General features: G+C 34.6%; 1 protein-coding gene across 18 annotated transcripts in view; it reads left to right on the forward strand.

Annotated features, from left to right (window-relative positions):
* The window catches only part of LOC104379176 (sodium channel protein type 2 subunit alpha), a 59,321-nt gene extending 40,888 nt beyond the window's left edge, over nt 1-18,433 (forward strand). For 13 of the 18 annotated variants that reach the window (XM_086616030.1, XM_086616029.1, XM_086616033.1 and 10 more), the window contains exons 19-26: nt 504-677; nt 6,860-6,982; nt 8,241-8,522; nt 11,643-11,696; nt 12,966-13,103; nt 14,841-14,945; nt 16,070-16,340; nt 17,241-18,433. In XM_086616030.1, the coding sequence (XP_086472156.1) occupies nt 504-677; nt 6,860-6,982; nt 8,241-8,522; nt 11,643-11,696; nt 12,966-13,103; nt 14,841-14,945; nt 16,070-16,340; nt 17,241-18,433 (2,340 nt within the window). Of the gene's footprint in view, nt 1-503; nt 678-6,859; nt 6,983-8,240; nt 8,523-11,642; nt 11,701-12,965; nt 13,104-14,840; nt 14,946-16,069; nt 16,341-17,240 lie in introns of all 18 variants that reach the window. The other 5 variants (XM_086616035.1, XM_086616046.1, XM_086616032.1 and 2 more) reach the window with 1 other exon arrangement.
* The last annotated feature ends 4,321 nt before the right edge of the window (nt 18,434-22,754 follow it).

Raw genomic sequence — 22,754 nt, forward strand, 5'->3', positions numbered from 1 at the left:
TACTCACCTTTTTGAGCTTTACTCAGATTGAACATTTGCTACAGTATTAATGTGCATAGTGTAGATTCTAGCAAATACATTGCTCTTTAATTTGACTTTTAGACAGAAGTTTGATTGATGGAAAATAGAATCGTAATCTCTAACTGTTTTCTAGAATGGAATATACATTTCTGGAACAGATTTTGTATAAGAGAAGATTTTTGAGTGTGTGTATGTAAAAGTTTCTTAATGCCACAATGGACAAAAATTCTTGCTTTGATTTTATTTCTTCACTCATTATTAAAATAGGATCTATGTATATTCAACCTCAGACAAAGCAGAATACATAAAGATGCTCTAATTTGTAGTATGGTTCAAGATGGGTACTATGTAAAATAAGAGGATGCAGAAGAGCAGGGGGAAAGATTAGTTCTGACCTACTTATTTTTTATTGATATATTCCTTATTTTTTTCATGTATATTCTGTGAAACATTAGTAATACCTGAATATATTTTTTTCATAGGCTTTTGAAGATATATATATTGAACAGCGCAAAACTATCAAGACCATGCTGGAATATGCTGACAAAGTTTTTACATATATTTTCATTTTGGAAATGCTTTTAAAATGGGTAGCATATGGTTTTCAAATATATTTTACTAATGCCTGGTGCTGGTTGGACTTCCTGATTGTTGATGTAAGTACACAGTCTTTAATATTGTAAAATTCGCTATAGTACAGACCTTTATGTTGTAAAACTCGTTACTACTAAGTAATCTTCTTACAAATATGCAAAAATAATTCACATTGTATAGTCATACCGCATTAGTAATAGCCTGCAGTGATCTGGATGTATTGTTTAAAATACATTTATATATCAGAAGGAAAAGGATGGCTGGTAACCAGTTTGTTCATTCTTCATGGTTAATAATTCCATACCCACGATGTATCAAACTTGAGATTTGATGAGGAAAAAAACCCAAATTTGAAACGTTGTTTTTAATGGACTCTGATCATACTACTGTATTCCTTAGCAAATAAGACACTACATTGTGCAAGTTTCTTCTACAAACTTTAGCTTTGCAAGCGAAACCCTAAGTTTGGTCTGAGTTCTCAGAACTTCATCCCTCAAAACTATACTGTTACCATTTTTAACAAAACAGAAAGGCAGTGGCTATTTGGTCTAAAAATTAAGTCGTTTTAATGGGCTGACAATCTGCAATAGTTAAATCAGCTAGAACTTGGCAAGGTTTATGACAGAGGAGAATACAAGGTTTCTTGGCTGCATTCCCAGCTGGGATATACTTCTGTGCAAAGGCCCTGCTTATGTTGTCAGAAGGGATCAAAGCTGGTTTTACTCCCAGAATATTTTGGTCTCTTGCCTTCACACATTATCTGACCCAGTTCATTGGCTACACAAGTCCTCAGCGTGGAATTGAGAGATGGCATCTCAGGGCAAACATGCTTTTATAGTAATCTCTGCCCAAGCTATCATATTTCTTGGGAAGTTTGCATAAATCATGGTCCCATAAATAATTATTCGTGATGAGCATATAATAGAAATGTATTGGATTTGTGACTCCAAGAGGAAAAAAATCCTAGCTAGATTGGCCCATAACTCAAAATTGAAGACCTTGTCTTTTTTTTTTAACCTGCCCAAGTTAGTTTTGTTATACTGTTAATCTCTAGCTCTGTCCTGAATATTTACACTAGAATGGAACATCATGAATGATTTTCTTAAGACGATGTTAATGCAGAAGACAAATGCTCTCTTCCAGGATTATGTTAAGAATGGTGGGTTTTTATGATAAACTACACTCATGTTTTAATTATTCTTTTTGTAACATAAACCTAAACAGATTATTCTAAGCCACACTCCCTGATTTCTTTATAATAGTTTAGCCTCAGAGGTGCTTTTATCCGAGCAGGCTCTCAGAATTATAAAGAACATCATCATAAGTAAAGCAGCTTATTTTGCCAACTTTTTACCCATAATTTTTAATTTTATAAACAAAAGCATGACTAAATGAGATTGGAACCTTCTACTTTTGGAGAATTATATCCAATGTTCCAGAAAGTAGCAAAACATGTCTTACTGTGCCTCAGGCTAATTCAGCAATTCCTTTAGCACCACCAGACAACACTTGAAAGAAATACATTAACTCATGCTATCTTCTTATAGCGAAGCAGAGAACATACACTGCTTTAACAAGCAGTTTAAACAGGTGTGATTCAGTGGCATTCTCCCATTGGACCACCAGTGAGCCCTTCTTCATTAGAAGTGACTGAAGTTAATCAAATTGTTTAATTCCACCCACTAAAATTATTCAAGAGTAAACACTGATAGTCCTTTAGGGCTTTGACCTTTAATATCTTACATACCTGCGTCTCTCACCATAAGAAATAGCCATAGTTGCTCTCAGTGATTGTGACCAAATTAGATTTTATTAATTACACCATGAAATGGCAATTTTCAGCTCTGTCAATTTACAGCCATGACAGATGACTCTTGCTGTATTTGGCTACCTCAGTTTAAGACCTTATCACGCCATATCTCCACCCACTCTTCTGCTATATGCAACAATATCTGTAGCAAGGAGCGGACACGTGAGTGGAGTGCCCTATCTACCCAAAATCACGATCTGGTAAATTAGTTCAATTAGTTCACATTTGTCAGTGGTTTAAGCTAAGAGACTGAATTTTGGATGCAGGCAGCTGTGAAACAGCGACATACTTGCTTTTTTGGGGGAGACTAATTCTGGCAGAGGCATCCAGTGAAGGCTTGAGACAGCAATGTCTTAACCCAGTACAACTAGATGCTATAGAGCATGTCATCCTGTACCTTGGTTGTTGCTTTTACCCCCTTTTCTAGAAGCCATCTGTCATGAATTTATTATGTCTAGGTTTTGATGTACAGCTGTAATGACTCCAAGTTCTCTTTGCCACATACAAAGCCAGAAGGTAAGACATCAGGGAATGAGACAGGGAATCTGGGAATACCCAATGAGTTTGTCAGTTATTAAATTTGTTTGTGGAGCTTTCTGCTATGATATGTAATCTTAGATAATCTTGAATGGATACTGGTTTATGTTGTATATTTTAAACCTTGAAAAAGTAGTCTTATAATTTGGTATAGAGACTTTATTTCTAAATTATTGTCTTAATAAAATGTACTTGAATGAAACAGAAATAAGTAACATTTAAAACAAATCACGTTGGGTCGTAATTAATCTGTAAGTGGAATGAAATCTTTGATCTTCCTGAAATTGCTCATGTCTGATAAAATTCCAATGCGTACAGTTTTTGAACAATAAAACGTAGCAAAGCAATCCTCCAATTGGGCTTGTTACATAGTGCATTAAAAGTTGGTCGTATTGCTGGCTTATATAATATTTCTTCATACAGCTAAAAAATTTTCATGCTTTTTGTTAAAACGGTTAAAGTAATTTAATTAAACTGTGCTCTCAACCTTTTTATTAGCTTTTCAGAAAAATTAATTCAGCAGCAACATTTTTGAAAAGATCAGGGTCACATTATACTAACATACAAAATACTGTATGTACAGAGTAAGAGGTAACTGCTGCGCTGACAACTTCATAATAAAAAAAAAAGAAGAAATAAGAAGATGAGCATATTGATACGTTGGGAAACCAGATATAGAAAGAGATGTCACTTTATCTTCCTAGAAAGTCTTCTATGTCTTTATGTGTATCCTAACATGGTACACTATGATAACATTGGATAATCCAAAAATTAATGAAATTGATTAATTAATTCAAATTTTCAGACGATAAATGTATTAAACCTAAGGTTCGTGTTCAGTGAGTTAGGGAACAGAATCATATCTTGCACCTATGCATCTAAAAAAAAAGAATATTGAATATTTGCCAGTAAAATATCATAAATGAAGAATTATTCACCAAGTACCTACATAAAAAATATTATGTTAGCACAGGACCATAATATAAGAAAAGCTACATAAGGCATAAGAATGGTTATACTGGGTCCAGTGTAGTGTCTCCGAGAGTGTCAAAAATGCCTACCTGGAAAACTGATAATATAGTATACACCTTTCAAAAAAGAAGAAAAATCATTAACTTCTCAATAGAAAGAAAAATATTTAGATTTTTTTTTTCCAAATCTTGCAGTTTGTTTTTATTCCTATTTAAGTGTAATACCCGAACATTTAAACATGAAATATAGGATAAGCGGTGTTGGAAGTGACAAGGACCGTATGCCACTAAGGACCTGGAATCAAATCACATAAATTAGCCACCTCAACAAGTAGCACAGAATTCATATGGATTAAAATTTTAGACCTAAATAGATATAAAGTCAATGTGCAGCTCTATGACCAACGATCTGGCTCGGATGACAACCCTGACTGAAGATCTTGAGCATGGCTAATTGTGACTGCTAAGTTTCAAAACGTTTTTTGCAACAGACTAGAAGATCCATTTACAAAAATGTGGACATACAACCTGCAGTTTTAGGAGACAAATGTAAAAATTATTTTCACCATTTTGAGTTCATTTTAATTTCTTAAAATTACTGCGTCTCATGCATTCGTGTCTCAAAAGAAAGAAATTAATATATTTATCAGTGTACAGAGACATTTATTTTCTTTCCTACTAGCAACAAAACAGATGGAACAGTCAATGGAAGACCAAGCTAAGACTGAGAAAACAAAAGCAGCTGTATATTCTTATGCTGCATATACAATAGAATTAATATCAAAGAATTTCAAGCAAATCTTGGCCCCTCGTTTGGACTGTCCTTCAGAGGAAAATGTGTTGTTTACAATAGATGAAGTATTTATCTGCAAAACAACTTCAGGTTTATGATGAAGCATAACACTAGCACCACCGTAAGAAAGCTGCAAATAGGTTGAAATGGAAAGTACAAATGAGGCTGGAGAATGACTTACAATCAAAGCCTAAAAACTGCCAATATACACAGTGCCACTGAAGTTACAGGAGCTACAGCTGTGTAACTAGCTTGTAAGGAGTTTTGTTTGTGAAAGATGGTTATGGCACAGTGCTAGTTTGGGTAGAAAAGTATAAAATGAAAGAGCCATTAAGTGAGTTCAATTTTTAAAAGAGATGTCTTGCTCTCCCAATGAGAGGCACAATTTTTTAATATGTATTTCATAGTTTATTTTTAATCCATAAAATGTGCTGTGTTTAAACTAGTAAAGTTTGTTGTCATGTTGGGGTATCTTGTTGATGTGAGTGAATCAATGAATATCCTATTAAAAATACAGAGAATTCCATGTCTTGTTATCTCTCGAATATATTAAGAGTGGCTAAGGATAAAAAAGAACTCTCTTACTGTAGAATCACAGGATAAATAACTTGTATTAATGACAATTATTAATAACAATGCATGAAATAATTAATGTAATGACAGAAACAATGTTATCTCTTGTAAGTGAACAGACTTCAGTTACAGACTACAGAAAATCAGTAAGATTTTATTCTTAATATGCTTATAAATCGCAGTGAGTTCCTTTACAAATGTATCCATTATGGCAATAAAAAAACCCTTTCCTTTGATAAAAAGAATTACATCCCGACATGTAATCCAGTTGAAAGGTACAGTGATATGAATTCACTAAAATATTATTTTCTATTAGATTAATTTACATAGCAACATGGTAATGAATAATTGATTTCTATTTGGTCTCAGATTGTCCTTTGAGACATCATCTTGTAACTCCTGTGTTTGTGATTAATTTAATTGTTCTTCATGGATACAAGTAACATAGGAAACCACCTTCTCATATAATGGGCAAAATCTTACTGCCATTATCTGTGAACACCTATTTCTGTACAGTCAATTATTTGAAGAACACTCTAGACTGAGGTACAGAAATGAACATTTGAGAGATTTTTTCAAGGACTGAAATATTCCTGTGTTCATTAAAATGCCTTCTATGCTTTTGGTGGTAGAACTGAATAAAATATGAGCAAGGTATGATACTTCCTCACTCCTGTCTCCAAAACTGCTCAAGGTCAATGAAATTGTTTCACATTAAAACTGTTTAAAACTCAGTTTCATTTGAGAAGCAAATTAATTACTCCCTCCTGAAGTGGACTTATCCCAATAATGTGAATCAGGAACTCACTAGTATTAAAGATATTAAAGCACTTACTGTTACAATGCTAGCATCTGTTCCTATCTATCCCATAATATTTTATTATACTTAGAAGAGAAAAAAAAATATTGAGAGAGTTGTCAGGCAAGTGAGAAAGTATTACCTCTGTCAATATATATTTCACAGATACCCTGGCTATTGTTGCTATAAACTGAGTGTTTGACTTAGAAGTAATATTTATATCAAAAGCTAATTAACACTACATTATTTAGCACATTATTAGTGATTACAGATACTAATAATATTGTCAGTAATTATGAAACTATCCTAATGAATTAACACTATATTATTTAACACATTATTAATGATTATAGATACTAGTAATATTGTCAGTAATTAAGAAACTATCCTAATGTATTCAGAAATTTAAATTGCTTGGAAGGTTGAACCTTAATGAAGTTACTGAAAGTATGGCTATTTTGTCTTTAAATATTTCTGAAAATTTTATCCTTCATAAACAGTCTGCTTCAATCTGATTGTTAAGCCTTATCCAGCTATAAAAGACATTTAATAGCATATATTCCTTTTTCAAACATGTCTTCATATGACCTCTTGCCTTTCCAGCAAGTATGCAGATTGTGGGATTGGGCCTCCAATGTCACTGAAAGCAAGAATGACGTTCTTCCCTTTGTCACTGTTGATCTTTCTGTCGATTGAATATGTATTCTTTTTAAATAGCGTAAAACAATTTTTACAACAATATTTTTTCTCTATTTTTATAGGTCTCATTGGTTAGTTTAATAGCCAATGCTTTGGGCTATTCTGAACTTGGTGCCATTAAATCGCTTCGGACATTAAGAGCTTTAAGACCTTTAAGAGCCTTGTCACGATTTGAAGGAATGAGGGTGAGCTCAAATGAATTAGTCTGAATGAATGTATGCATAAAAAAATATTCTGACAAAAAAAACCCCACCACTATTACATGCTGTCTGCTGAAAATGCAGACTACGCTATTTCTTGGAAAATCTGATGCATAAAAAATTAACAAAGTAATATTTTTGAGAAATCTCCTTCTAGTCTTTCACCCCAAAATACCCAGATGCTGCAATGCGTTTTTATAGCTTGGTCATAGTCTTACGTTTCCAAATAAATAGTGTGATTCCTGTCTGGGTTGAGGCTGCTGATATTCTAGAGGTGGCCACACTAGCCACTGTCGGCGAGTGTTTATTGTGGCACATTGCCATCACCACTATGTTTTACATGATCTGACTTGCAAACAACACGTAAGTTCCGACCTAATAAACGGGCAAACCTCTACCAATCTTATACTGTCAGTCAAATTAGTGAACTGCAAAATACCACTATTTTCAAAACCATACACAAAAAACTACTGCAGTCTCTATTGATTTGGTAGAAAATTATTATCTGAATATCTGCAGCTTTCTTTTAGTTCAATCACAATAAGTTAAAGAAATTTTTTGTCAAGGGATTTCATCTGATCTATTACTGGCACTTGCCAGTATTAGAGCAGCTCAATTGTATTAAATGCAGTCAATTAAAAAAAAAAAAAACTGACAGATAACTGTAAGAGCAACTATAGTGAGCCAGGCAATTCAAAACCAAGATTTATAGCAGAAGCTGATAATAAAAACTAAATAAGGTATGTTTAATTATGTTACGTTGTATGTAGATGCTAAAATACACTGGTACCAATATAAAGTTTCTGAGAATAAAATCATTAGTAATGATAATTTCACATGCAGACATTTTTATACAGTCTTCCACATCATCATTCTTTGATCTTTTTCTGGTTTATTTTCTATTTATAGATTTTGATTTGTATTGTTGGAATTTAACATTTATTTCTCTCTTTTTCTCTAGAGCACAAAAATTCTAAGAATCCATCTTGCTACTAACAGGTTTTCTTTTGCTTTTTGAGTTTTTTTCAGACTTTTCCATTGTCTTGATTTCCATATTATTTTATTTCTTGCTTTTTGCAATCTCATTAGTGTTTTTATTGAATCTTAAATAACATTTCCCCATAAATTTTTAATGTAATATTTTAACTGTCCATTCCACATTAATACTGTTTTAACATTTTCAAAGTATTTTTACTTTTCAGTTCATAAACTAAGTGGCTATTTTGTCTAATTTGTACACTAGGTGGTTGTAAATGCCCTTGTAGGAGCAATTCCATCTATCATGAATGTATTGCTGGTTTGTCTTATATTCTGGCTCATCTTCAGCATCATGGGAGTCAATCTGTTTGCTGGCAAATTCTATCACTGTGTCAACACCACAACTGGTGAGATGTTTGATGTCAGTGATGTCAACAATTATACTCAGTGTGAGGAACTCATAAAAAACAATCAGAGTGCCCGATGGAAAAATGTGAAAGTAAACTTTGATAATGTAGGAGCTGGATATCTTGCTCTGCTTCAAGTAGTAAGTAAATTTATATATTTTCTTTTTGCTCTTTTTAGAGAAGTGTAGGAAAAATCGGCAAGTTAAGACAGTGAAGTAGTGGAATAATTTCTTCATAGCAATGATGTACAGCTCTATTGCATTGTTACTTATAATTTTCGTATTAATGATAGTAGAGTAAATTTCCATTCCAAGGCTAGGGAATACAGTCTCATGATGATGATAATAATGTGAAAATAGTAAGTAAAAAAGGTACAAGAATCTTTTTAGTGGTGCACAATATAAACTTTAGGAATGCATTTCGTGAATCTTGTCATGGTGGACAAGGCTCAGAGGTCCCTCTAATTATTCAAAGTCTCTCCCCTCCTTTATGGGCTCAGTTATCTTGTAAGACGGGAGGGCAGACATTCTAACTGACTGCCTGGTCTGAAGTGAGCAACTACCACCAATGCCTCCCACATAATCTGTTCCTAGGTATCATTACACATCCACAGCAGCATTCTTTCACAGACAAAATCCATTAATCTAGGCACTTTTGGCACTGTGAAATAATTTTTCTTTTGTCAATAGCCTGGTCAAGGTAGAGCGGATTTTTCTTCTTGCCTATACTAATCTAAGGAACCAGTTTGTAAATTCAATGGTAAAAATGACAATATATCAACCTGGTGTCTCCATTGCAGATATTTGTTTAATAGGGGCTTGATTTTCCAGACCTGGAAGTGGGTTTAAAGAAATTAATCATAAATAATGCAAGATCTGAGATTGAGACATCAAATGTTTCATGTAGCATGGAGCCAGTTCTTTATTTATTATCATTATACTTGTGTAAGAGCTCTGAAATCCTCTGAGAGAAGTAGGAGCTGCCCATGGGAAGAATATGGATAGTTACTGATAGACAGATCCTAATTGAGTATTAGGTCTGATTAATCATATAATACTTTCTCTTGGTGTTTGCAGATAAACAGAACTTGCTACTAAAATATATTTCATTAAGAAATACATGAAACTACAAAGACATTAAACTGTGGGTAAAATAGGAAAATGTAAAATACTTTTATCACAAAAAACCCCACAATTTATAATGGTCATATTGCATTAATGCTTGTTAAAAAGCCATTATAATATAGTACATAAATGTCATACCGATTACAGTATTATCCTTGTAAAGTATTGGATGTTATTGTATTGTATAGCATATTCATTCTGTTAATTACTACTACTTTTACAAAGTCTGTAAATTGTATTTCCCCTTCAAGTCCTTTTCCTACACACTGTGATACAGAAACGTCTTTGTTCTAGGTATTGAGCATATCATTTATTTATGCCAGAGGAATAAAGACCTTAGTTCTTTACAAGCTCCTTGGCCTAGTATGTAGCTTCTGACAGCTGATATCTGACCCAAACACAGGCAAGAAAGCAAGCAATTATGTTTAGATGATTGAGCTCTGTAGAATCACTTGTCTGTAACTTGACATATAGCTTCACTGTATGAAAAGATGTCAGAAATGTCATGGGATTGTTACAGCTCTGATATCACCAAGTTGTCTAAGAATGATATGCTTGTTCTATGCTTCTATCCCAGAGCTGGTCAGTATCCTCAGCTGACCTTGATTCCCAAATTAACTACCTGGCTTAAAATGTTTTGCCTCTAAAAGCAATGTGACTCTCATGTGCTTAGCAGTAGTACTGAATGCCGATTCTAATTCTCTGACTTCAGATTTCATTGCTACCTTTGTACTCGAGAGTAAAATGAACCATCTTATTACCAAGACTCGTCTCTGAAGATGTATAAGGAGAACTGGTCTCTTGAAGCTGTCTGAATGTCATCCATGTCACCCATCCAGACAGTGTTGGTCTTTAATTACTAAATCACTACTGTGGATCTTTCATTCTTCTCTTTCTTTATTTCTTTCTGTTCTGATTTTTTATTATTTTCCTTTTCAAATATTCCCTTCTGGCCTTTACTTTTCCTGCAGAGATTAGGGGATCCTTGCACACGAATCATATCACCTCTTCAGCTGGTTGTCTCCCTTAACATTCTCCCTCCACTCTTCTTCTGTATTTATTGCTCTTCTCAAACTGCTACTCTTCTAATGGTGCTATGCAAAGTGCACCACATGGCTGTCAATTGTCAACTGAGCCAGAAAGATCTATGAAGCCTGGCTCCAAGCATACCTTCTTAGTAAATCTGTATTGCACTGCAAGATTCAGGAGGGCATGAACGCTGTAAAAAGTAGCAGCTGTACCAGAGTACCAGAGCTACTTCTGGCAAGCACAGATGCAAGTATACTCCTTGGGATGGTTCCTCTCCCAAATCTCCTCAGGAGAGATGCTCTTTATCTGTTCATTTCACACACTATTTAGCTCTTTTTGTCTTTACTGCGGATAAGCTTGGAAACCCTGGCTAATGAGTAGGCTCTCACACCTTCAACCAGAAGGTCACACCAACCCTTTGGTGTTCCTCAGAAAGTCACACTCCATGTCCATGAAAACCATGCCCTTAGAGCAATGATGGCAGATCTTTTTTATTCTTTATTCTACCTAGGCAAAGTCTCTATAGGAACTCAGCCTAAAGTTTTATAAAAGTTAATCACAGCTCTTTCACAGTTTACTTTTTGGTCTTCTGTAAATCTTATCCCTCAAGAATCAACATCTATTTTTTTTAGTTATGTGGGATTAAAACATTTCTAAAGATACTATGGCAGTTGAGCCATAGCAAAATCATTCAGATGCATGTTGGTATCTGTCTAGAGGTTGCATTGCTGACTCCATCAATGCATGCAACTTGATAAAATGGCAGTCACCATGAGTGATTCTAGTAGATTCTACCTGAACATCTCTAGCACTAATGTCTGCGACTACCATTCTTCATCTGCAAAGTAAGCATCTGCAGTTCCAAACACACTGTGCCCTTGCTGAGACCTTCAGAGCCTAATTTTTAATATTTTTTGAATAATTTAAAAATAATTTCTCAAAACCCCTAGTATTTCTATGAGAAATATCTTATTATGGTGTTATTAAATATGGTTTATAAATTTAGATACGATTTTATCAAAAGTTAAGGTCCAAATGCTGTGACCTAGTTATTTTCCACATTATAAATTTTTATAGGGAACATGAACAACTGTATTTTATTTCTAGGCTACCTTCAAAGGATGGATGGATATTATGTATGCTGCTGTTGATTCACGAGGCGTAAGTGCAAGACTTTCAAAGATCATCTGTTGGTTATATTCTAATATAGAGTATAGAATTTAAAGAGCTACACATACAATAACATTTAAGAATTATAATCAGCACCAACACATATTTTTTCCAGATATATTTAGTCTAGAAAGGAACTTTTATGTAACTTCATGAATCTTAGAATTTGTAGTGGAAAGAATTCATCCCATGTCATTCTGTGTAGCCAAATAAGTTAAATTAACTTAACTGGACTTTTTTTGGAAACTGTAATATTAACGAAAGAAACAAAGAAGAGGATTTTCAACTACTTCCTTTGGTAATCATGAATTTGAATTAATTCAAGATTATACAACAAAATTATTACATATTGAATATATTAATCTTGTTTTATAATTTGTAACTGTGCATTTCATTGTTTCTTTAGGTTAAGCATTTATGTTATCTAGCTATTTAAGTGCAATTAGATTTTAAGCTTGAAGATCATCTGTTACGCTTACTAGGGATCAGAATATCATCTTGGCTGCAAAACTAAAACTATGTTTACCTTGTACGAAAAAGTGCAACACAGATGCCTGAACTAGGTCTATATAACCTCGGTTACAGTCACATTAGTGATACCCGTCATCAGTGATACTCATCTCCCAGAGTAATATATCCTGTTTCATTAACTTCAGCATTTCTACACTTTAGCACATTGTGCAGTAGAGGTGCAGGCGTTGAGATGTGGAATCTGGAAGAATCGAGACAACAACCAAATCCTCCTTAGAAATTTGCCTCGATTTAATGGATTTCACAAAACATACACTCGCTAGAAATTTATTGAAAGCATCTGTTCTTAGCTGGATGTAAGAACACTTGTGTAAGACCAAGAGAATTCCAAGGAGATTTCGGCGATAGTAAAATTGATTGATTCTGTTGCATTAAAATATACTGAACACGATATAAAATATTTCAATGTGTGCTGTTAAAATTTTAAGTCCTGATGACTCCTCTCAGTTCCACATTGCTTAATCCTTCTATACAAGGAACTAGGTGTGTATGTACATACATAAACATACCCATGTGCACATTTACTTTAAAATTCCATTTGGTTAATCATTCTGTCAGCTTCCAGTTCTCCAAATACTGAATGGAATGAACATGTTGGATCTTTTTAATAACCGAGTGCAGTATATAGCTTTTCTAGCTGAGATGATAGCATATACCTATTCATAAATTACATATTTTTCTTTTACATCTAGTATTCTCATTGGTAATATAATTTATAATATTTTGTAGGTAGAAGATCAACCTAAGTATGAGGACAACTTGTACATGTATCTTTATTTTGTCATCTTTATCATATTTGGATCATTCTTTACCTTGAACCTTTTCATTGGTGTCATTATAGACAACTTCAACCAACAAAAAAAGAAGATAAGTATCTAAAATATTTCCATAGTGCTATAAATTATTATCCATAATGAATTAATAACTTATTTATGTAAAGCTAATAAAAATCAGAAGTTATTTCCAGTCCTTGAATAAAAATGTGTCTCTTTTTTTTTTAACATAAGCTGTGTTAAATCTGTGGATGTGATTTTGACTTTTGCATTTCAGCATTTTTGCAAGCAAAGAGGGACAAATCATGAGTTGGTTCATAACAATTTGCAAATTGTGTAAGAGCTAAAATGAAGATGCAAAAAGGAAATGTGCATTATTCTTTTGAATGGATGTAATATTACCTGCCATGGAAGAGTTTATTTTTAATTAACTTTAAAGAATTAAGATAAATTGATTTTAATTAATCTTATAAACTGTTGACACTTAATGAAGATACAAGATGGTATTGTGTTCATACAAGAGATAATATTTCTGCAAACTGACTAAACAGTGGGTTAAGAGTAAGTCCAACAGACCTCATATGAATGAGCTTAAAGATACAAGTGAAAATGTGTACAGAAGAGCTCTATTTTTCTTATGCTTTTGTGAGAAATGAGATGAACTTGTTAGACACAAGTACAATCCATAATTTATTAGGAAAAATAAAGCACAGTTATAAAAGGAAGAATATTTTTTCTGTATACATTTGACATACAAGTATGTTAAAAATAATTATATTGATAATGCATATAATTTTATTTAAAATAACTTTAAAAATCTAAAAATACAAATAATCACATTTAAAATATTTTGAAGTCTCATGATTCTTAGCCTTCAACTATCAAAAAGAACTAGAGCCTTGGGATCATTCTAAATCTTTATATGCTGTGAAAAAGCAGTTTCATAGGATTTGATTTTATCCAATTATCAAAAAAAATGCAGCAGTACCAAACAATCTACGGTAAAAGTCAATTGCGAACTACAGAAATTTTTCCTTGTGAAGATATTCTTTAGCTTCTTAAAAGAGCCAGAAACAGGGCCCTGGCTACTGCCTCAGTTTCTGTTAATTATGCCATGCTTTGGGCTTCAATATCCAGTTTAGCAGACAGTGACCTGGACATTGTGTTTCCGTCTGACGTAGTTCAGACCCATCAATAAGCACAATTGACTTTATACTGAAATCCAGTCAGTCAGTTGCACATCTGATCGGCAGCATTTGCATCTGTGAAAAAGGCTAATTTGAGTTAGTCAAGGTTTCACCAATGTTTTAATTAATAATTTGCTATGGCATGATTTGGATTACTTTTCTCAAGTTCATCTTAAAGGTGATTTTTTTTGCTGTCATTAAACCCCTCAGATTATACCCAAATACTCTCCCTTGACACAACTTGTGACTCAAAGCTACCTCACTTTTAGGCCTGGCTAGCTGAAATCCTAAAAGTCTATCTAGAATTTAGGACATATAAGGCACCAGTCAGGCTCCTATGTCCTAAGCATATCCTAATCAGCAAGTCATCTAACAGTATCAGTATATTAAGAGCCTTAGCCATGTCAGCAAAAGTGAGCAGGAAGACACCGGAAAAACTCAACTGTCAGCCTGACAAGGCACCAGTAAGGGTCTTTTTTCTGCATTAGGAATGCATATAAGCATCCACACTAAAAATACTTGAAAAAAAAATCACTTTTATTATATAAATCAAATATAAATGTAATATTATATATGAGACATACTGTACTTAAATGTTGTACATGTGGTCATCATAGTAATTAGTTTTGATACTATTTCTTTACTTTGGAGGTCAAGATATATTTATGACAGAAGAACAGAAGAAATATTACAATGCAATGAAAAAACTGGGATCTAAAAAGCCACAGAAACCTATACCGAGGCCAGTGGTAAGAGTGATTTGATTTTAATACCTCTAATATTAAATACTCATTTGGGAATACTCATTTGGGAATATGATTTTAGCCAATGAGAGAAAGTTATACACTTGAAAAGAAAATATTTTTTCCATTTACATTCTTGTAAAGGTAGAATTGGTCCCCCTTTTTTTTTTTTAATTCAGCGGACTAGATCGTTCATGTTTCATTTAAAAACATACACTCTGAAGTATTAACTGTAAGCTTTAATATGGTTAATGTGATAAATTTCATAATTCCCTGCCTAAGTCCTAGAAAAGCACAGTTGATTGAATTGTGTATTGGTTCTTGTTACCCATGGATAAACTTCATTTTCTTTTTTTTTCTCCTTCCAGAGAATTTGTAGGTAATGGGGATGCACTGGCCCTTGCTGCTGAAGACAGAAGGGGGCAGTGGTCACCTAATGTGAAAGACATGCAGATAATCTCACAGAATAAAAGAATGCCCTAGGGAGTAAAGCATAAACTAGGATAAATTTCTCTCTAGGATAAGAAACTACATATTTACTGAACTCCTACAGTGTTTGGAAAAAATAAAATATTTGTCGCACCTTATGCATCAAGTGGTTAAAAATAGTCTTTCTAAGGAGAGACACATGGCAATAAAACACTTAGCCAAGTGCTAAAGGAGAACTAGGATATTGCAGTCATGGTGTGTTAGAGACAAGTAACTTCAGCGGTCCAACTATCTCACCAAATACCATTAGGTTAAGAAAGAGAGAGACATTGCTGGGGGTTAGTATTCTAAAAACAGCTAAGAATAAAGATAAGAAAATTAGTTTCTATTTGGGTGGTAATCTTGCTGGGTATCAAGTTATACTACCTTTTTTACACCAACAGTATCAATTGTCAATGATATTACTATTATTACTGCATTCTTTCCCTTCTCATCCTTCAGCCAACAGTGGTACACCTCTTGATCTTCTCTAATAGGATGAAACACAAACCAGTATGGGTTTGCTGCATAGTAAGATATTTTGTGAATGAGTCTTGCTCTGCACTCCTAAATCTTGCAGGGAGGGACTTGCTTTCCCATTTGGCATTTGTAAAGACATATATTTTCAGAATGTAAACTGTATTCCATCTTTGCTTTTGCAGAACAAATTCCAAGGCATGGTCTTTGATTTTGTAACCAAACAAGTATTTGACATCAGCATCATGATACTCATCTGCCTTAACATGGTCACAATGATGGTAGAAACAGATGACCAAAGTAAAGAAATGGAAACAATTTTATCCCGGATTAACCTTGTATTCATTATCCTTTTCACTGGAGAGTTTGTCCTGAAATTGATTTCACTTCGCCATTACTACTTCACTATAGGCTGGAATATTTTTGATTTTGTGGTTGTCATTCTCTCTATAGTAGGTAAGAACAATTCCCTTTGAAGAAAGAACTAGTGGAAGGAAAAGAGAATATTTGTTTCAAGAATGTTATGGTACTGAATATGAAATTTTCTGTTTCCTATATGACTTACATGTTGATTCAGAGCTTCATACTTTATAGCATACAATATACGAAATGTTGCACGTAAGATTTTTATCTCTCCAGTTAGATTCACTGTCATCTTCCACATCAAAAGACATAATGGAACTACTTGGTACATTAGATTAACAGGTACAAATATAAAGAGGAATGTTTAGTGCTATATGTGAACTAACCACAAATTTGCTTTCAGTACTAAAACTGAAAAGCATGTGAGAGGGGTGACATTTTGGATTGCTTTTGCTAACAAAGGTCTTTGTAAATATTCAGATTTCTGTAAACTAAAATCTAATGACTCTCCAAGGTGAAAATTAGTTGTGTGACAAAAGTTAAAAGAGAGATACACCAGAGAGAGGCTGTACTGATACAGTGTAGTGCCTTAGGTAAAACAAATCACTAATTTGCAGAAATTAAGCCAATATAGTCTTTCATAAAAGACAGTGGTAATAGGCTCAGCTTCAAGAACTAGTTATATGTAAGACAGAAACTTCTCTTTCCAAGCTGCTTTAGGAACAACTGAAAGCTTAGACAGACACTAACTACCCTGCCACAAGCAGACTTCTTTCTTTTACTGATTTCCCTTCTCCTGGATAGCATTTCAACATAATGAAGGTGCTTTCACCTTAATTACAGCTTTCAATGAAATGTAATAACTTGTATGATGTTTAACTATAACATAGATTCCCTATACTGGTTGTTCTGGAGACATCAATAAATAAATCTTTCTATAGCTAATGAATGAATAAATTTAACATATTTTCAATATTCACTTTTTTTTTCCAGGTATGTTTTTAGCTGAAATGATTGAGAAGTATTTTGTATCCCCCACACTGTTCAGAGTCATCCGACTTGCCAGAATCGGCCGAATCCTGCGCCTCATTAAAGGCGCTAAGGGAATCCGCACTCTGCTTTTTGCTCTGATGATGTCTCTTCCCGCTTTGTTCAACATCGGCCTGTTGCTGTTCCTGGTCATGTTTATCTATGCGATCTTTGGCATGTCCAACTTCGCCTATGTTAAGAGGGAAGTTGGGATTGATGACATGTTCAACTTTGAAACGTTTGGCAACAGCATGATCTGCCTGTTTCAGATTACCACGTCTGCTGGCTGGGATGGTTTGCTCGCCCCAATTCTTAACAGTGGGGAGCCAGACTGTGACCCCCATAAAGATCATCCAGGGAGCTCTGTGAAAGGCGACTGCGGCAACCCTTCCGTTGGGATTTTCTTCTTTGTCAGCTACATTATCATATCATTTCTGGTAGTGGTGAACATGTACATCGCTGTGATTCTGGAGAACTTCAGTGTTGCTACTGAAGAAAGCGCTGAACCCTTGAGCGAGGATGACTTTGAGATGTTCTATGAAGTCTGGGAGAAGTTTGATCCCGATGCAACACAATTTATAGAATACAGTAAACTATCAGATTTTGCAGCTTCGTTAGATCCTCCTCTTCTTATAGCAAAACCAAACAAAGTCCAGCTTATTGCAATGGATCTGCCCATGGTAAGTGGCGACAGAATTCACTGCCTTGACATCTTGTTTGCTTTCACAAAGCGTGTTTTGGGGGAAAGTGGGGAGATGGATGCCCTCAGAATACAGATGGAAGATCGGTTTATGGCAGCCAATCCGTCTAAAGTCTCCTACGAACCAATTACAACCACATTAAAAAGAAAGCAGGAAGAAGTATCTGCTGTCATTATTCAGCGTGCTTACAGACGTTACCTTTTAAGGCAAAAAGTTAAAAAGGTGTCTAGTATATATAACAGAAATAAAAACAAAGAAGGAGATGGACCAGTTATAAAAGAGATAATTATTGATAAACTAAATGGGAACTCCACTCCAGAAAAAACAGATGAGAGTTCCTCTACAACTTCCCCACCTTCTTATGACAGTGTAACAAAGCCAGAAAAAGAAAAATATGAAAAAGATAAAGCAGAAAAGAACTACAAAGGTAAAGATGCCAGGGAAAATAAAAAATAAAGATCTAAGAATTCTGTTTGCGGGACAACTTGTTTACAGTCTTTGAGAATGAAGCATCAACTGGACTCCTGCAGGAGGTTTATGCCAAACTGACAATTTTTACACATATATGTTTGTGTGTGTGCGCGCGCGCGTGTGTGTGCATATATATACATTATATACACATACTTAAGGTCAGTGCCTATAACAAAACAGTGAACCTTCATCATCAAACTGTGACTCTGTGAATCAGGGTAACAAACTTGACAAGAGGTTACTGTTTTCACTACAGCTGACACTGCTAAGAATGAGAGAAAAAGTGGCTCCACAGAGAACATGGAGCATGAAATGAGTGCAAAGCGATATTTTTTTTGTTTCACATACTGCAGAACATGTAGAACAGTAATTCTCTTCACTGTTTGTAATGCAACTGCTACATTTGTCATATTTTTACAAAATCAGTATTAGTGTATTTATCATTTTTTAATTCACAAGTTGTTTACTATTATATGTGACTATTTTTGTAATAGGTTTTATGTTGGGGAAAGAGGTATGAGGACCAGGTGTTCTACTCTCAGATTCTCTATAATGTACAGATAGAAGTGATTTGCATAGGCATGCTGCACTTGTAAATCACACGTAAATAAAAATATGACATTGCATAAAGCTAAAGATTTTAAGAACCGCCATGTTTCAGGGTTGCTCTAATATTTGAGGCATTCTAACTAGTTGTATGGCTGCATCCAGATTATGTGCATCCAGATTAATGTGCCTGGAAAGTCTCCTCTAATTTACAGGAATCTGCAATGACTTATTTTTATGCAAATCATTAAACATGAAAAAGTTCTTGGTTTTGTTAAAATATTCACAGCTTAAAAAATATTGTGCAGTTTCTGCACTGGAAAAAATAGCTTCACCAAACCATATGTGGGAGTTCTTCTGTTTTCTTTTATTTTAAACAGCTCAAGTTTTTTCCTAGACTGTTCTTTAGTTACTGTCTTCTCTCATTATGGCCAACATCCAGTGAATCACTAAAATACCCTTTTCCATGTAAATATTAACGGTGTATTGTCATGCATATTTGAGCATAGAATTAAACGCCTTTGCCACATTGAATTGCATCAGATGGGTACCACAGTATGGGTAATTTGTAAGAGCTCATTACAGATAGTTTGGAGAGTGTCACTGATGCATGTCAATGCTTTTGCTGCTGTATCTCACTCCTTCCACTGTCCACAGTCTCCACTATAGGAAGCCATGTGTCAGTGGTGAAGTGAATCAAATTGTCCAACCAGACCTCGTTCTTTCAAATCATTAAGCAATAGTTTGCAGCTATTTATGAGCTTCTTTAGTTTTGCATTTTAAATTTGAAGTGGCTACTATATGGTGTAGAACCAGACTGTACAGGCCATATTGCAAACTGTTTAACCTGTTGAAAATGTGGTTAGCATGTATAAATAATGTAAAGAAATACCGTCTGGCAACAGTTTTGTATATAAGAAAAGTGTCTTCAAGTTTAGATCACTGTTTCTTATATTTCTTTCCTCATTCACTTGACTTACTTTCTAACCATGGTAATTTCAAACTGGCATCATCACACTATGAGAAAAAAGTGAGTATTTGTAGACTATCTTGTTTTAATATTATATTTGCATATATTTCAATGTGAAGTAAATTGTGCAAATCTGGATCCCAGCTTGTTTCCAAATAGTTATATCTGGTAACCGGACATAGCAAGGAAAGTATTAGGGGAATGTGCGAATTTCTAGCGCTGTTTGCATCAGAAGTTCCAAGATAGTCTCACTGTTCATTAAATTCTTGCTATCTTGCAGTGTCTGTTTACATAGCCTACTCTTATTCTTTTTAAATCACGCTGCACTAGACTTGTACAAATAGGATCCACAATATTTCCTAAGAACAAAAAGGCACATTTGTATAATCAAGGACATCAGGACATTTTGTGTTTCATACATAAGCTAACATTAAATGAAGATTCCTTCTTTTACAAATGCTTTTGACTTGTAACGTGTTGGTGAAATGCATGCAGGAAATTGTTATTATCATAAACAACATAAACAATATTACGATTGAGCCAAAAAATAAAGATTTCATTTTTTATTGTATTTATTTTTCTTTGTCTCTGTCCTCCTGTTGGTTAAAGAAAGAAAAAAAACTGGCCTTGGTACTAATAAAGAATGCTTTCTTTATCACTAGAGCTAAATATCTTATTCTTCAAATTTTAACATTTTTATGTAAAACAATTTAAAAAAAAAAGCTGAGAGCTTTGACCACATCCCATTGGTTTCTGCTTCTTTGTCGTCAGCATACCATCTGGGGATAACACAGGACACCTACACATTCTGCCCCAACAACCTTTCTGTCAACTCTGAAGAGCCTTTCTGAACCATAAAGGCACTGCTCAGTATCTAAGGTATTGGTTTAGTTTGCCACATTGCTGCTACCAAAGCTGCCCACGCTTTACAAGTCTTAAATATGCAAACAAACTCTCCAACAAAGTTCCTCTGTTTGGCCCTGTCTAATGTTCAGCCAAAGGGCTCATTGCAAACAGACAGAAGTTGTTTTTAATTGTACCTATGTATTTAAGCACATTTAAGTACATAACACTTCGTGTATTAAATGTACTTAATTGTATTTAATGGTTCTTTTTATTCCAGTAATTCTCAAAAGTAATAAATACCGTTTCACTTGATCTCACAAGAAAGGGATCCCACTGAAAATCAGCTATGTAGTGTTCATAGTCCATAATATCTGGATGTTACACAGTAACTTTTGACTTATAATGGGTGCCCTCATGCTGTTCAAGGGCAGAAAGACATAATTCACTGAAACACAATATTATCTTATTGAATTCATAATACTGTATTTCAAAATTAGCAGTAAGTAGAATATTCCTGGGGTTTGCTCACTGGCATGTTTTCAGTGTTTTCTTCATCTGTGGACTTTCTGCCATATTAGCCATATTTCGGCCAAATATTAAATTCCTTGGATAGCCTTGAAATATCTAATGAAATATTCTAACACTACAATCTATTTAAATCTCTAATACGATGAGCATAAGCAATCGCTGCAGCAGAGCCTCTGAGCTGGTATACCATGCAATAGGGAAGCCATATTTGCTTACCGGAATGGTTTTACCTACACAGAAAAAATGCCTTACACCAAGAACACACAGAATTGTCTAGCCTGCTCGTACCATTAGTTCCTGGAGCTGGTCCCTGGATCTCTTCGAATACAAGGTTAAAGCTCAAGACACAGCCTTCCATAGTTGGCTGGGCATCCTTACAAGTACCTGGCCTCCAGGCCCAAATGAGAGAATCCTCTAATCACACTGTGTTAATCTCAATATGTAAATCCTTGAAGTCAGTTATGTACATTATTTATTCCACCGCTCCTCTTGACTACCTTATCTAATCTCATAAATGATTCAACTTATTTTCAGAGGCTTTTGGACCTCTTCTGCTTCTTTGGTCCCTGACTTCACATCTAACAATTGTATTTTACTCACACCTATTCGCATTACCTGGTCAAAACAGCACCTACAATCTGCAGAACTTCTGCTCTGTGATCAGAGTGGCAAGTGTTCTGATGAGGAATGACAGTTCATCATTCTTTTTCAGGAACCTGAAGTCTGTTACGGTACTCTGTTAAAGTCAGAATACCGTATCCAGGTTCATTATCAAGCACTGTACATGGGAAAACACTGACAATGCTTTTAGCCTGGACCAGCAGGAACGGCTGAGTGTCTTGGTTTAACCTGGACTGCTTTGAGGGCACACGTCCTCCTCATTACCCTTTGCTGCTTCTGTGAACTTCCTCTGCCTTTCTACCTATAACTTTTTCCACAGAAGTCAATAGTTTGTATAATTTAAGTCTCACATTACACACTCCTCTCCTATGCTTCCAGAGCATTTGAACAGAACAGCCACTTGAAAGAACTCCCTGCACACTACTAGGCAAGCCAGAAGTGATGGTTATCCCAGTCCAGCATGGTTTTATATTCCTACTGCATTGTGCTTGTAGTCCCTCTACATAGTTTCCAGGCAGCAATGAAGAACCCCTTATTGGCTAGTAAAATCCTCATTGTATGACTATACTGATCCATGTCCATGAACATGTGAATTTTCAGCATGTCCAACCACAGACAAAATGTCTCCCACTATGTATTAAAGCTCTTAACTATCACCTATTGCCAAAATGAGAGTATTAGTAATGTTGACAGTAGAGCTAGGTCATTCTTGTAGTACAAGTTCATTACTGGCTGCTTTTATTTAATGAGTTTTTAGATTAAAAAATTTCCACATGGTTGCCCATATAAAGGAGA

This window comes from Tauraco erythrolophus, chromosome 8 (assembly GCF_009769465.1).
Source record: "Tauraco erythrolophus isolate bTauEry1 chromosome 8, bTauEry1.pri, whole genome shotgun sequence".
NCBI classification, from domain to species: Eukaryota; Metazoa; Chordata; class Aves; order Musophagiformes; family Musophagidae; genus Tauraco; species Tauraco erythrolophus.